The 12863-nt window shown below is 37.4% G+C and overlaps 2 protein-coding genes across 7 annotated transcripts in view; one reads left to right on the top strand and one right to left on the bottom strand.

Moving 5' to 3' along the window:
- The window catches only part of LOC107751967 (PHD finger protein 6-like), a 10183-nt gene extending 3716 nt beyond the window's left edge, over positions 1 to 6467 (bottom strand). For 3 of the 5 annotated variants that reach the window (XR_001641320.1, XM_016567773.1, XM_016567775.1), the window contains exons 1-7: positions 6289 to 6466; positions 2877 to 3037; positions 2547 to 2648; positions 2313 to 2446; positions 2179 to 2225; positions 1930 to 2093; positions 1644 to 1790 (exon numbers count right to left, since the gene is read on the bottom strand). Coding sequence is in view for 4 of the 5 variants with exons in the window: in XM_016567773.1 (XP_016423259.1) it covers positions 1644 to 1790; positions 1930 to 2093; positions 2179 to 2225; positions 2313 to 2446; positions 2547 to 2648; positions 2877 to 3008 (726 nt within the window). In the remaining variant the exon portion in view is untranslated. Of the gene's footprint in view, positions 1 to 1643; positions 1791 to 1929; positions 2094 to 2178; positions 2226 to 2312; positions 2447 to 2546; positions 2649 to 2876; positions 3038 to 6288 lie in introns of all 5 variants that reach the window. The other 2 variants (XM_016567774.1, XM_016567776.1) reach the window with 2 other exon arrangements.
- Positions 6468 to 8224: 1757 nt separating this feature from the next.
- LOC107751966 (calcium-binding protein 39-like) lies at positions 8225 to 12863 on the top strand. Of its 2 annotated transcripts, XM_016567771.1 has the most exons (10): positions 8225 to 8436; positions 8598 to 8759; positions 9597 to 9760; positions 9854 to 10018; positions 10149 to 10267; positions 10598 to 10766; positions 11500 to 11559; positions 11801 to 11866; positions 12145 to 12288; positions 12534 to 12863. In XM_016567771.1, the coding sequence occupies exons 2-10, from the start codon at positions 8723 to 8725 to the stop codon at positions 12723 to 12725; spliced, it is 1116 nt and encodes a 371-aa protein (XP_016423257.1). In that variant the 5' UTR covers positions 8225 to 8436; positions 8598 to 8722; the 3' UTR covers positions 12726 to 12863. The 2 variants fall into 2 exon arrangements, with proteins under 2 accessions (XP_016423257.1, XP_016423258.1); XM_016567772.1 differs by lacking the exon at positions 8598 to 8759.

Raw genomic sequence — 12863 nt, 5'->3', positions numbered from 1 at the left:
TGCATTAGAAAATATAACATTCTGCAGTTTATTTACTAATCGTTTGAGGCGATTTCAATCATCATACCTAACCACCAGCATTAGCCACCTCTTCTTCTCATCGGAGACATGTGATGCAGCACTAAACAGTCTCTCGCTGTCAGTGCTTCGTGCTTGTAATGATTTCTGTGTCTTTCTCTGATAGTTTTAAATACTTTCACACTGCCGACATGTTTGCTGCATTAGTGCGTGCCTCTATTTGATCGCGTTAGTCATTGTTCGGCAGTGTTGGGCAGTAACTAGTTACTAGTAACGTAGTTACTGTAATACTATTACTTTTTGCAGTAACTAGTAGTGTAACTAATTACTAATAAGATTTCAGTAATAATATTACAGTTACCATCCATAAAACAGCTTAGTTACTTAGTTACTTTTGATGCCTCAACCCCGCTGATTTAAAATCCAACAATCAAATAATTCCTAGATTTATTTTAATAATTTTCAGACTCGCACATGCATGTGATGTCCCTAGTGCAGCAGGCAAGCTTGGAATATGGAAAAGCTTACATTCAGCAGATAGAAATATTGCATTATATTGATTTGTCAGGAAAAAAGATGATCTGAGCACTGTTGTGTAAGTTGTGGGTTTACTTTACTCTGGCATTACACCTCTGATCAGCATGTGGTACATTATATTACTATAATTTAAAATCCTTTTGGAAAATTAAACAGTTTCTTACAAACTTATGTGATTTGATCAAATACATAATGAAATATAATCGTATATGGGTAACGGAGAAATTACAATTAGCTTCAAGCTACACATGACAATGAGATTAATACAACACTTCTACTTGAATGTCACTATCAATCACCATTGAGTGTTTGTAATAACTTCTGACTGCGATCCAATGTGGATTTTGGTCAATTGATGAGGCAGAAATATGTTGTTAGTAACATTTTAGAAGAATTTTATGTGGAAGATTATGTGGAAGATTTGAACAGTTACAGTACAACTTCTGTCGGGCGTGAAGAAAAAGTAATGTAACTAGTAGTGTAACTAATTACTGTTGCCAGAAAGTAATAAGTAAAGTGACAATATTACTTTTGAAAGGAGTAACTGGTAACGAGTAATATATTACATTCTTTGAGTAACTAGCCCAACACTGTTGTTCAGTACATATTATTCGGTATTTTAGTTTATTCGGCAGACACCGAAAGAGATTTTTTGCCATTTTCGGCCGAAAAATTTCGGTTGCCGAACATTTGGTGCATCCCTAGATAGAGAATTAGTATTTTAATCAAACGGTTTCAAGCAACGGTTTGAAGTTAAAGACATCTCAATGATGTTTTTTTGTTTTTTTTACAAACATGCAGCTTTTCGTTTCACAAAACCTTAATAATTGATGGACTGGAATCATTTTTGTGATGTTTATATCAACGTTTTGAACTCATGTTCTGATGGCACGCATCCATCCATTGGTGAGCAAGTGATGTAATGCAAAATTTCTCCAAATCTGTTCCAATGAAGAAACAAACTCATCTTGGATGACCTGAGGTAGAGTAAATTTTCATTTTTGGTTAAATAATTCCTGTAAGACATAAAACTCTTCATTTGTTGTTTAAATATGACCCACCGTTTATCAGGACTGAAGAAGACTCACCATGCATTTGTAGTGGGCAGCAACCTTCTTGGCATTGTCCGAGTGGAGCACACCGCGTGTTTCATTCTCTTCTTCACCGGCATGACAGAAGCCACAGCGAAGGCCTGAATCACTGGGGCTGCCTCTCAGAGGAGACCGGTCCCGCTGCTGCACGCACAAGCACATGATAATTAGCATTAATCAATTTTCGCTGAATTGATACTCTGAAGCTTGTGTCAAATCACTTGTAATCCCTCATTTGGATTAAATATGGGTTATATCAGAAAAAAGTGTAAAAGTGGCCTACATGCGAGGAGCTCTCTGTGTCATCATTGCCTTGCGATGAGGTGGATCGAGTGTCATCTGACTGTCCGCGTGACACTCCTCTGATTCTGCTTTTCTCGAAACGCCCCCTGCCCCTGCTCCTCGGTGGAGATGAATCCGAGTCATTGGCTGCAACTCCCTGTTCATCTGGGAAGAGCAAATCACTAATAAGCGCAATGGTTCACAAGCAGGTTAGTATCCAACATTAAATGAAGTAGAGACAGCTAGTTACCATCACTGCCATCTTGAGAGGCATCTCTGTGTTTGCGACAGTAAACCCTAATTTGCAAAAATTAAAAAGATTAAAGTCACGTAGTTATAAAACAGATTAAGTTTTGCGATAAACCGCATCATCATTTTGCTTACAGGTAGATGCCTTGGGAGGGATTCTCCTTTGTCTGGGCCTTGTCCCATAGAGCGCAGTAGTAGTGGTACGTCCGCCTACATGTCTTCACATCACAGCCGATGGTCGCACCGGGCCGGTGACAGGAAGTGCACATCTGAACAAGAAATCAGCACATTAAAGATAAAAAAGCATTCTCTATTTTCAGCTTAAATGAAGAACTGAATTGTAAGAGCGCTGTTGGTCTGGATGCTTACTAGTTTATTTCCTCTTTTTATCTCCTTCTTTACATCTTCAATAGAAAAGCCTCCAATGTTTTCACTGTCTGAGTGAGATGTGACCAAGGCTGATGAAAAAAGCTGAGTAAAACAATGAAGTGTCAAATGTTACATATGCAAGATGTCAAATATATACTTCTTTTTTTATATAACAGACCAATATTTTATAACACATCTTGTCATGCACTCTATTCATATTGCCTAAGATTATTTTTGTGAAACTAGGAAAATAAATAAATGTATGAATTACAGCCTTATTCAGCCATTTTAACATATAAAAGAAGGCAAGCTGGTGAACAGCTGATGTACCATGCACTTGTGATGGGCTGCCACCCTGTGGTTCTCAGACACCAGTAACTGTCCACACTCCTTGTCCCGGTTGGTTCTACAGAAGGCACATTTTCGAAGACGTGCTGAAGCTCCCTTTCTCTGTCCTGACATGACCACTTTTCACACACTCCACCTCTCCTCTGTTTTAAAGACAAAAAACGTTGCAATTGAACTGCAGTGTACAGGGAGGAAGAGGGACGTTTTTTTTGTGGTTCAGACATGTGAAAAAATAACTCTTTAAGCTTTGTGTGAGTGCACAGAGCAACAGATGGCTAAGATGCATGTTTGCATTTTTTGAGAGATTTCTGAAACTCCTACATCTGTCATTGAATCACTCAATATGGTAGAAATATAGATTAGACAGATGGTTGTGATTAGTTTGCTCATGCAATTCAGTTACACTGAGATATTTGTAATGGATTAAAATTTTCCCCAAAAGCAAATACATGACCAGCATGACATATACTTCTAGATGTCTTTATTACAAAAGAATCTATAACTATAAAATTGTTTGATAAATAATACAAATAGAAAAATATTTCTAATGAACACTCATTTAAATTAGGCATCTACATAGAAACACTTATTGGAACAATAATGTGTTATAGAATCACACTTATCCAAATCTTTACAATTTAGAACTTACGAGATGCAACCAATTTGAGATTTTTAGCAGGAAGTACAAAAAAATAAAAATAAAAGTAAACTAAGGTTCAGGGCACCCGTGGGGGCCACAAAAGGGTTAAAGGTAGTTAGATTTTTTTTTTTACACATAATATTTTACTTAAAAAATTAGTTTACTTAAGATATCACTTAAACGTTTAAGACAATTTAACACAATTACCATAATGTATATAATTATGGTTTCATGCTACCTTCTAAAGATTGGTCAGAAATCACTTCAAAACAATCACTACTAAACAGAACAAAATAAAAAAACAAATCTGCATATAGTTTTAAACATGAATCTTACAGATAGCATATTACATTAGCTTGGTAATATAAAACAACAATAACAGGCGTACAAAACATAAGTGTTTATATATGAAGATATATGGCCACCTTTATAGGGCTTGTGCAAATCGCAGCAGTGGCTGCTAGCAGCGGCGCTACTGTTCCTGGTAGCCTTCACAGATTTTGTGTATGTATGAAAGGTATAAAGGTTAATGTTTACACATGTATATATGCATATATTTAACTCGAGGTAGGGCTGTTTGTACTGTGAAAAGGCACGTTGTGTGTACGTTCGTTTCTCTGAATCACACGTATGCACATTTAGGAAATGATCTCAAATATGCGGTCTCTTTGCAATGTTTTATAATTGAGGCCCGAGGTATCTCAGAAAAATGATTTCCTACAGTAAAGAAGAAAGTATGGTCAAAGTATTTAGTGCATATTGATATTAATACATCTAACTTGTACTGTAGTGTACAGTACATCAAGAAATAAACAATATTTTGTTACAACGAATGCCATCAATTCTTGTGTAATTCAAGGCCAAAAAATTACTACAGAATTAATTGAACTGTTATGCGTCATTTATCAGGAATCCCACTGATATTTGTCATTTTTTGTTACAAAAATTATATTTCATTCATTCTACCATGTTTATCGTGTTTGTTCTTTTCATAACACATGAGTGAAATGCATGCAAAATAATCTGCCAAAACACCGCGCAAAGCCTCAAGGATCATTACGGACCATTATGATTATTTGTGAACGTGTTGTACGGCTTCCGTCATCAGATGATGCACTTGAACAAGTCAAGAGTATCAGTAACTTCCCTTACGAAAATTAATCATGGTTTTATCATACTAAAAGTGTAGTAACCATGTTTTTTTGGCATATTGATTGCCATTTCCAGTTTACTACAAATACTAAAAACTATTATTGTAGAAAAACCATATAGGCCTAGTTAATTTGTGATTACCATGGTTTATAGTAACCATGGGTTTATTTTGTTTTATTTGTAGTAAAACCATGTTTAATTTTCGTAAGGGATTGTAGTTTAATTAAAAGTAAATAATAACAATAATAATAATGATAAAAAACAAAACTTACAGTAAATCATTCATTTTTCAATGTAGTTTTTACAGTAAAAACATTACATGGCAGCTGAGCATATAAATGAGTGCATATATATATATATATATATATATATATAAACAATGTAGTTTTCACAGTACAAACATTACCTCGATTTATGTAACTCAGTAGGAACTTACATTGCGCTTGCTCTCTCTCTGTATTTTAGGAGTGGGTCCCCTGGTAAGGGGCTAATCCTATTTGGGGGTCCAGAAGAGTTTGAAAACCCCTTATATAACAACTTAAAACTAGATTATATGAATCGATACTTACTATAAGCAATCGGCACTAAATAAACTACATAGTTTACGTAAAACAATTTCAATACCCTGGGTTGAAAAAGATTTTATGTGACTCTAATGTCGAACGACACACAAAACCTAGGCTTAAATACGTCACACAAACCTATATAAGTTTGATGACTGAACACTTTTATTGTCATTAAAATAATGTAGTAAAAGTAGCCTACATGGGTGGCGTATTTGAAACACTGCAATGCCAATAGGAAGCTCCGACCAGAGTTCACAAAACACCTCCCGCGCGACATGGCTAGCCCGTCAGGTTTATCCAAAACAGAAACAAAAGCTTAATTTCGCTAGTACAATTATCAAACCATCATTCGTTTACTGTTCTAAGACGGATAGCGTGTTGTTTAGAGTCGCGATGGCTTTACCCGCCTTCGCGCCACAGTTGGAGCTCCGCTGCCATGATAGCAGAGAAGCTGCAACACAAACAGCAACGCAACACCGCGCGACACTCTGTATCCAACAGAACAGCTGATACAACCTGCTCAGAAGTCTCAACGAACCCCTCTAAAATGCACAAGATAAAACACAGCATCCCAGGCACCGTTTTCATAAATAAGGGAGGAGGATGATATACAGGCCTGCGACAAAGCGCTTGTTTCGCTCCTAGACAAAAACTCTTTTACTTTCCAGTGAATATGAACTACTGTAAGACTATGCCAAATCTGGTGCCCCCCTTTAGATGAAATAAAGATGTGTATATCTATATAAATGTACCCCATTAAGGCCCACATTATGTGGTGGCTACAACAATACTGATGAGCAGAACTGTGCGCAAAAAACATTTAATCTGAACTTCTGGGAATGACTGTAAACCATTATTTGGTTTTTATAATATATTGTTCGCAGCGGGATTATCTCACCCGCTTCACATGTGGAGACCCGCCATGCGAAATGTAAAAGACCTAGCTAGTCCCGACTATTGTTTCACTCATCCCATTCCTTTTCTAACTCTAAACCAGTGCATTGCAGTGTCTGTGTGACATATAGGAAGCTCTTACCGCTGCTGTGTTGAATGGGGGATAGATTTAGAGCGGCTGTGAGCGCGCGTTCTCGCTCTTCCTCTCGCTAAGCAGTGAGCGCTCGTGCGATCCGCCTCTCACCATTGCGAGGCGTTCAAGTGACGTCGCTCACTGCAAAAAGCACGTTTGTCCGACATTGAAGAATACGCGCACGCCCCTTACGTGCTGTGCTCACCGTCAAGATAGCTTGAGGAATAGGCCTAGACGAGCAAATATACAGATGAGTTGCATAATGAATGCACATTTTATAAAATGTAAATATTTATGATATTTTTTCCACACACACACACAGGGCCGGATTTACCTCTTATAGTGACATAGGCAAAACCATTTTTGGGCCCCCCTTGTTTATTAATAGGCCTATATAATATTACCACCCCAGCAAACAAAATATTTCGTAATCAGTGGAAACCGTTACAGTGTTTTCTATCGCAATAAAGCGCTTGCATTCAGTCAATAAAAATCGAATGTCTTAATTAGTTTGAGAATGGAGAAAGACCGTTCCATTAGGCTCCAGCGTCGTGGCCACATTACCACTTCGGGAGTGCATTGTTTCTCTAATAATTTTAATGGCCTGGTGTCACAACTACACCTCAAGATATTTGTTTAGATATTTCAAGATAAACCTTCCGTTGCGAATTCCAAAACGTAATTTTAGAGCTAATAACAGGTACATAAAACATTTTACATTTTGAGTCTGTGTGTATTCAGGTTTAAGTCCCCACCAGAATAGAAAAACAGGTACACACACACACACATACACAGAGAGAGAGAGAGAGAGAGAAACGTGCAACATACAATTTATACTTTTATATTTAACATATCCTGCTCATTTCTTATTCACATTCTTCTGCATAACCACATCTGAATATATATATATTTTAATATTAATATATATATATATATATTTTTTTTTACATTTTGTATATTTTGTATATTCTGTTTCTCTCTCTCTGTGTATGTGTGTGTGTGTGTACTGGAAGCTTCACCAAGACAAATTCTTCATTCTGATTGTAAATGATAACGATAATTACATTAGGATTCAATTTGGCTGTCACAATGCATTTATTGTTTATCAGCTGGAAAAAAACTCATTTTGAAAGTGATTCCAACAAAATCGTTACTCTGTGTTGTGTTATCGTTATAGTTGTGGAGTACACTTCTCTAAAATTATAACGATTAGGCTAATTAAACTTTATAGTTATCATTATGGTTATCCTCCTTGGTGTGAACAGGCCTTAAAACATGTATAGAACTTTTGAGATTAAAATGTCGTACACTCACATTAAATAGACATATCAGTGTTCTAGAAAAAATATTTTACATGGAGCGGGCCACTCCTTCATGGATGCAGCCATGTTGATTACATGACCAGATGTGCCATGCAACTGACTACTACTAATAGTGTTTGCTTTATATAGCACTTTCAGACAGTGCACAAGGTGGCATAAACATAAAAGTACAATTAAATGGAACAAGCAAACCCAAAAATATAACAATAAACAGAATATACTACAGACACAACATAACAACAAAGTGAAATTGTGTGATCCATGAGTCCAAACAGAATGGGCACGAGTGGAAAAACAAGAATGACTTGCCAATTACAAAGCGTGTGTTTTTGGATGCTTATATTAATGAATTAAAAATAGTAGTCAGTGGTCAGCCTGTGCTGTATGCAACAAGGGCCCCGGTGTTTAGTTTACGTTAGGCTTCGGAGGCCTCTGAGCACTGGCCTGGTCCATAATCCAGCTTTGCTTTCAGTGGTTTTGTTGAATTAATTTTCATTTATTAGTTCGATTTCTGTTTCAGGGTGTGCGCCCCATTTCGTGTTCTGATTGGTCGGCGTTTACGTCAATTAAAAAAGGGTGGGCGTTCAAATCTCTCTTCAACTTCCCTGATAAAGTAAAGCGGCAGACGGCCGCTTGAAGTGTACGTGCAACAAATCACTCCTAAATTAATCGCAGGTACTAACACAAGAATTATCTCCTTTTGGGGAGATTAAATAGTATGTTCGACATAGTTTGAACTGGATTAATAGCTCTATATTTAGCCGTTCACACGTCGATTTAACTTACTTTTCTCCTCATCGCGTGTGGATTTTAAAGTGGACTTCTGGTGAATGTGGTGAGTGTCTCTGCCTTCCTTCCACCTCTAGCTAACACATCCCCTTAGCCTGACATGTTGTCTGTCATTGTGTCCTCTCTAGATCGCACTTCAAATACACATTTTAGCTGGGTTTTATGTTGATTTATTGTTCGATCGATCATATGTTTTTCTCTGTTAAGGATAAAAGATCAGTTTAGAATACACGCAACTTGATCAACTGTCAAAAAATGTCATTGAAAAGTTGAAAGGTTCAGCTCTAACTGCGTGTCAAACGGAAACTTTACACGGATTTAGGTGGACCCGTATGACTCAAATCCACTCTGATGGAAACAAGTTACAAAGTAAGTTATCTAAGTGGTTAGTTTCCTGGTTTGAGTTAATCTTCTAGCTCGTTTGGCCATGATGATCATGCCTGACAGAAGTCAGTTAGCCAACATGCTAACTTACATGGCTACACGTCCAGCCAGCTGAAAGATTAAAAAAGTGGATTTCGTTTCTTCCCGTGAACAGTTGTGTTTGTTCTTATGGGTTCATGTTAAGACCGTATAGGGTGACACACTACCCAGTAAAAAAGTGACTGATGAGTAATATTGAGTTCCTGAGAAGTGTTGATCGATAAGTGCTGGGTGGAGGTTAGCTTAGCTCATCGGGATATTAGCTGTTTTTCAAGTTGAATAAATTGCCTAGTTGCTCATCGTTTAGTAACGTAACCTTAACCTATTTTGTGCCATGCTTTCACATCTGCCTCTTCTATCTCTATCTGTACTTGTCAGTGTTGCGCAAGTTTAGATGGTGTTTCATAACATGCTTGGGTTATTAATAAAAAAACAAACAAATTGTCATAAGGAATGAAGTCTGTTAATATTGTTAGTGTAGTGCACTTTAATACAAAAGACATGATGTTTTCAGTATGTCGAAGTACCCTGGACAGAGACCTTTCTCTTAACAAGCGTTTTTGTTCTTTATACAGTTGTATTGTTAGCAGTAATAACAGTACAATCAGTTTTCATTGTTTAGCAACTATGAAGTGTGTAAAATTTGTTCTGAATAATTTTGGCTGCTTTGAAAAGGCCTGTTTTGTCCTTTTGTCAATTATAATGACTTACTGTTTTGAGTTTATTCTTTACTTGCTGTTATAATGTTTTAAACTATTTGTTTTTTACCTTTTTCATTTAAAGGTGAATCATTTCTGCTGTCCTTCGTCCAACACATCCCGGCTAAAACAATGCCATTCCCTTTTGGGAAGTCTCAGAAGAGCCCTGCAGAGATTGTGAAGAGTCTGAAGGAGAATGTGGCATACTTGGAGAAGCTGGAATCATCTGAAAGCAAGAAATGTGAAAAGGTTGGTCCTTTTTTATGTCAACATCTCAATGCAAATGTTTTAGCAAACTGTGGACTGTGACGGAGTCAGAAAAACTCACTGTTTTTCCTGTAGGTTGCAGAGGAAGTATCAAAAAATCTTGCGTCGTTGAAAGAGGTGCTGTGTGGCACTGGAGACAAGGAGCCTCAGACTGAGGCAGTGGCTCAACTGGCTCAGGAGCTCTACAACACCAACCTCCTCATTTCCCTCATAGCAAACCTACAGAGGATTGATTTCGAGGTGCATATCATTGCTTTTGAAATGTTTGAAATACAACTATGTCCGTCTTGCTATAAGACATATTGCTCTGTGCACTAACCACACATTTGTTGTTTGCTCCCTTTGATTTATAACACGTTGCTCACCAAAGGGAAAGAAGGATGTGGTGCATCTGTTTAGCAACATAGTGCGTCGCCAGATTGGCGCTCGCACCCCGACTGTGGAGTACATCTCTTCCCACTCACAGATCCTCTTTATGCTGCTGAAAGGGTGAGTTTCCAGACTCCAGGGCATAGTCATAGATCAACACTTTCAGAAGCCATTGATTAGCCTGGCTTTTCCAATTGATGTTATGGGAGACTGTGGTTGGATGGTTATTTTAGGACCATCATTTTCCCATTTCCTGTCCACGTGGCTAAGCTGCCAATGGAGTTTAGCTTTTACAGCACAAACATTTCAAGTTATTGACACTTTGGTGTGATAATATGTTTGAATAATGACTTATGTGGTTTTATATATATATATATGTATGTGCAAACAAATGTGGTTCTTCCACGTTAGAGAAATAACCAGGCTTATTTATTTATCTTTTGAACGCAGCTATGAAACCCCAGAAGTGGCCCTTAACTGTGGCTTGATGTTGAGGGAATGTCTGCGTCATGAACCTCTGGCCCGAATCGTTCTGTTCTCTGAGGAGTTCTACTGCTTCTTTCGCTATGTGGAGCTATCTACTTTTGACATTGCTTCTGATGCTTTCGCCTCTTTTAAGGTATGATATTTACGCAAAATATCATCCATTTTGTAAGTTTTGACTTGCAAACATTGTCTTAGGAACATGAAAATGGGCCACAATACACTAATAAATTGATAGCAAAACATTTTATATTTCATCACCTGAGATATTTATGCAGTGATGTCATAAGAGTGTTTAAGGTTATTTATTTATTTTAGAATTAAATGAAACCGTAAAAAAAATAACTTGTAGGTATGTACAACAAACTATTATGAAGAGAAAAAAAGGAACAATCCCACACTGTCATACTTTGCAGAAACAAACTTTATTTATTACAATGTTTTGGCCGTATGACAGAAGCCAAAATAGTATATATTTTTTTTAAGTGTTAGTTGATGACCCATTTCCAATTGTCCATCCATTGAACATCTATGAGTTCTACATTTTCAAGCCTCAAAAAAGTACATAAAGAAATAATAAAAGTAATCCATATGAATCAAAAATTTTAATCCAAGTCTTCTGAAAAAACCAATCACTTTTATATTTTAATTACATTTTATTCATATATAAACATTGATCAACATGCATAGATAGAACACATCAAATATGATACAAGGAAGCTCAAAGGTGTGTGCTTGATGCACAAGAACAAATGAGGCAGAATTTGTATAACAGAATGACAGAATTAATATTTTTGGTTGGCCATCACTTTAAATCAAAGAATCGAAAACCTTTCAAAAGAGAAAATGACAAAAGTCTTTGTTTTTAGGATCTGCTGACAAGACACAAGATCATGTGTGCTGATTTCTTGGAGTCAAATTACGACAGAGTGAGTTACTCTTGTTTCCCAAAATTTCATGTGCAAGTGCTTTTTAAATGTAAGTTTTTCTTTTTTTTTTTCTCTCTGGCTGCTGTACTTCATGGACAACTGCTCAATGTGAAAGCACGCACGTGATGGAGATTTACCGCTGATTACAGAACCGGCTTTACTGATAAGATGCGCGTTAAATATCGCATGCGATTTATCGTGCAGCCCTAATTATGATTAATCATTTCATAACTGTTTTTAGGTGTTCACAGAGTATGAAAGGCTGCTGCATTCGGACAATTATGTCACCAAGCGCCAGTCTCTGAAGGTGAGCATAAACCAGTTTTCACAGAGGTGTTTTCAATAATTCAAAGCTGTAATGGTATTCAAACCCTTGAGGTGGAGATTAAGCTGCTAGGATCTATACATGAAAGACGCTTCTTTGTAAATTGAATAGCAACATACTTTTTTCTTCACATAGGAATGTTTTATGACAAACCTTGCTTTGTTTAATAAAACAGCAATATGATGGGCGGTTTGGCTTTATTCTTACCACATAGTTTTGCTGTTGTTCTTAAGTGAGTTTGACAATCAAATGATATCCAGCTCTTAGGAGAACTATTACTGGACAGACACAACTTCACAGTCATGACCAAATACATCAGTCGAGCGGAGAACCTAAAGCTGATGATGAACATGTTGAGAGACAACAGCCGTAACATCCAATTTGAAGCCTTCCATGTCTTTAAGGTATGTGTTTATATGCACAGCATTTCAAGTAACTTAATATATTTGGATTTGGCACTTCGCTTGTCTGCCTTTCCCTCTGTCTACTCCAATTACTTTCCACACTCGGCAGCTGACCGGTCTTCTGTCCCAGTTTTGCCCTGACTTACTGAATGTAAACCGGTCAGGGTCAGTTACTAGTGTGTGCTGTAGTTCAGACTGCATGAAGGTAGATTCAGTGACTTGGACCGTTTCTTGTGTCCTTTCAGGTGTTTGTGGCTAACCCCAATAAGACACAGCCGGTGCTGGACATCCTCCTCAAGAATCAGTCCAAGCTGGTGGAATTCCTGAACCACTTTCAAACGGACCGTTCTGAAGACGAGCAGTTCTGCGATGAGAAGAACTATCTCATTAAGCAGATACGGGACCTCAAACGGCCTGCACCTGCAGAGGAGTCCTAATGGGAAAACGTGGAGTGTAGAACCAGGGAGCTCGGCTAGTGAAGTGGTTTGATTATGTGGGTGAGAATTGGATGTGAGGGAAAAAAAGTCTAAGAAAGAAAGGCTGGCATCACTCGGAATAAATCTCTTTACATCCAA

The sequence above is a fragment of the Sinocyclocheilus rhinocerous genome, unplaced genomic scaffold, assembly GCF_001515625.1.
Source record: "Sinocyclocheilus rhinocerous isolate Xijiao unplaced genomic scaffold, SAMN03320098_v1.1 scaffold662, whole genome shotgun sequence".
In the NCBI taxonomy this organism is placed as follows: domain Eukaryota; kingdom Metazoa; phylum Chordata; class Actinopteri; order Cypriniformes; family Cyprinidae; genus Sinocyclocheilus; species Sinocyclocheilus rhinocerous.
This window is presented reverse-complemented; position numbering and strand designations above follow the sequence as displayed.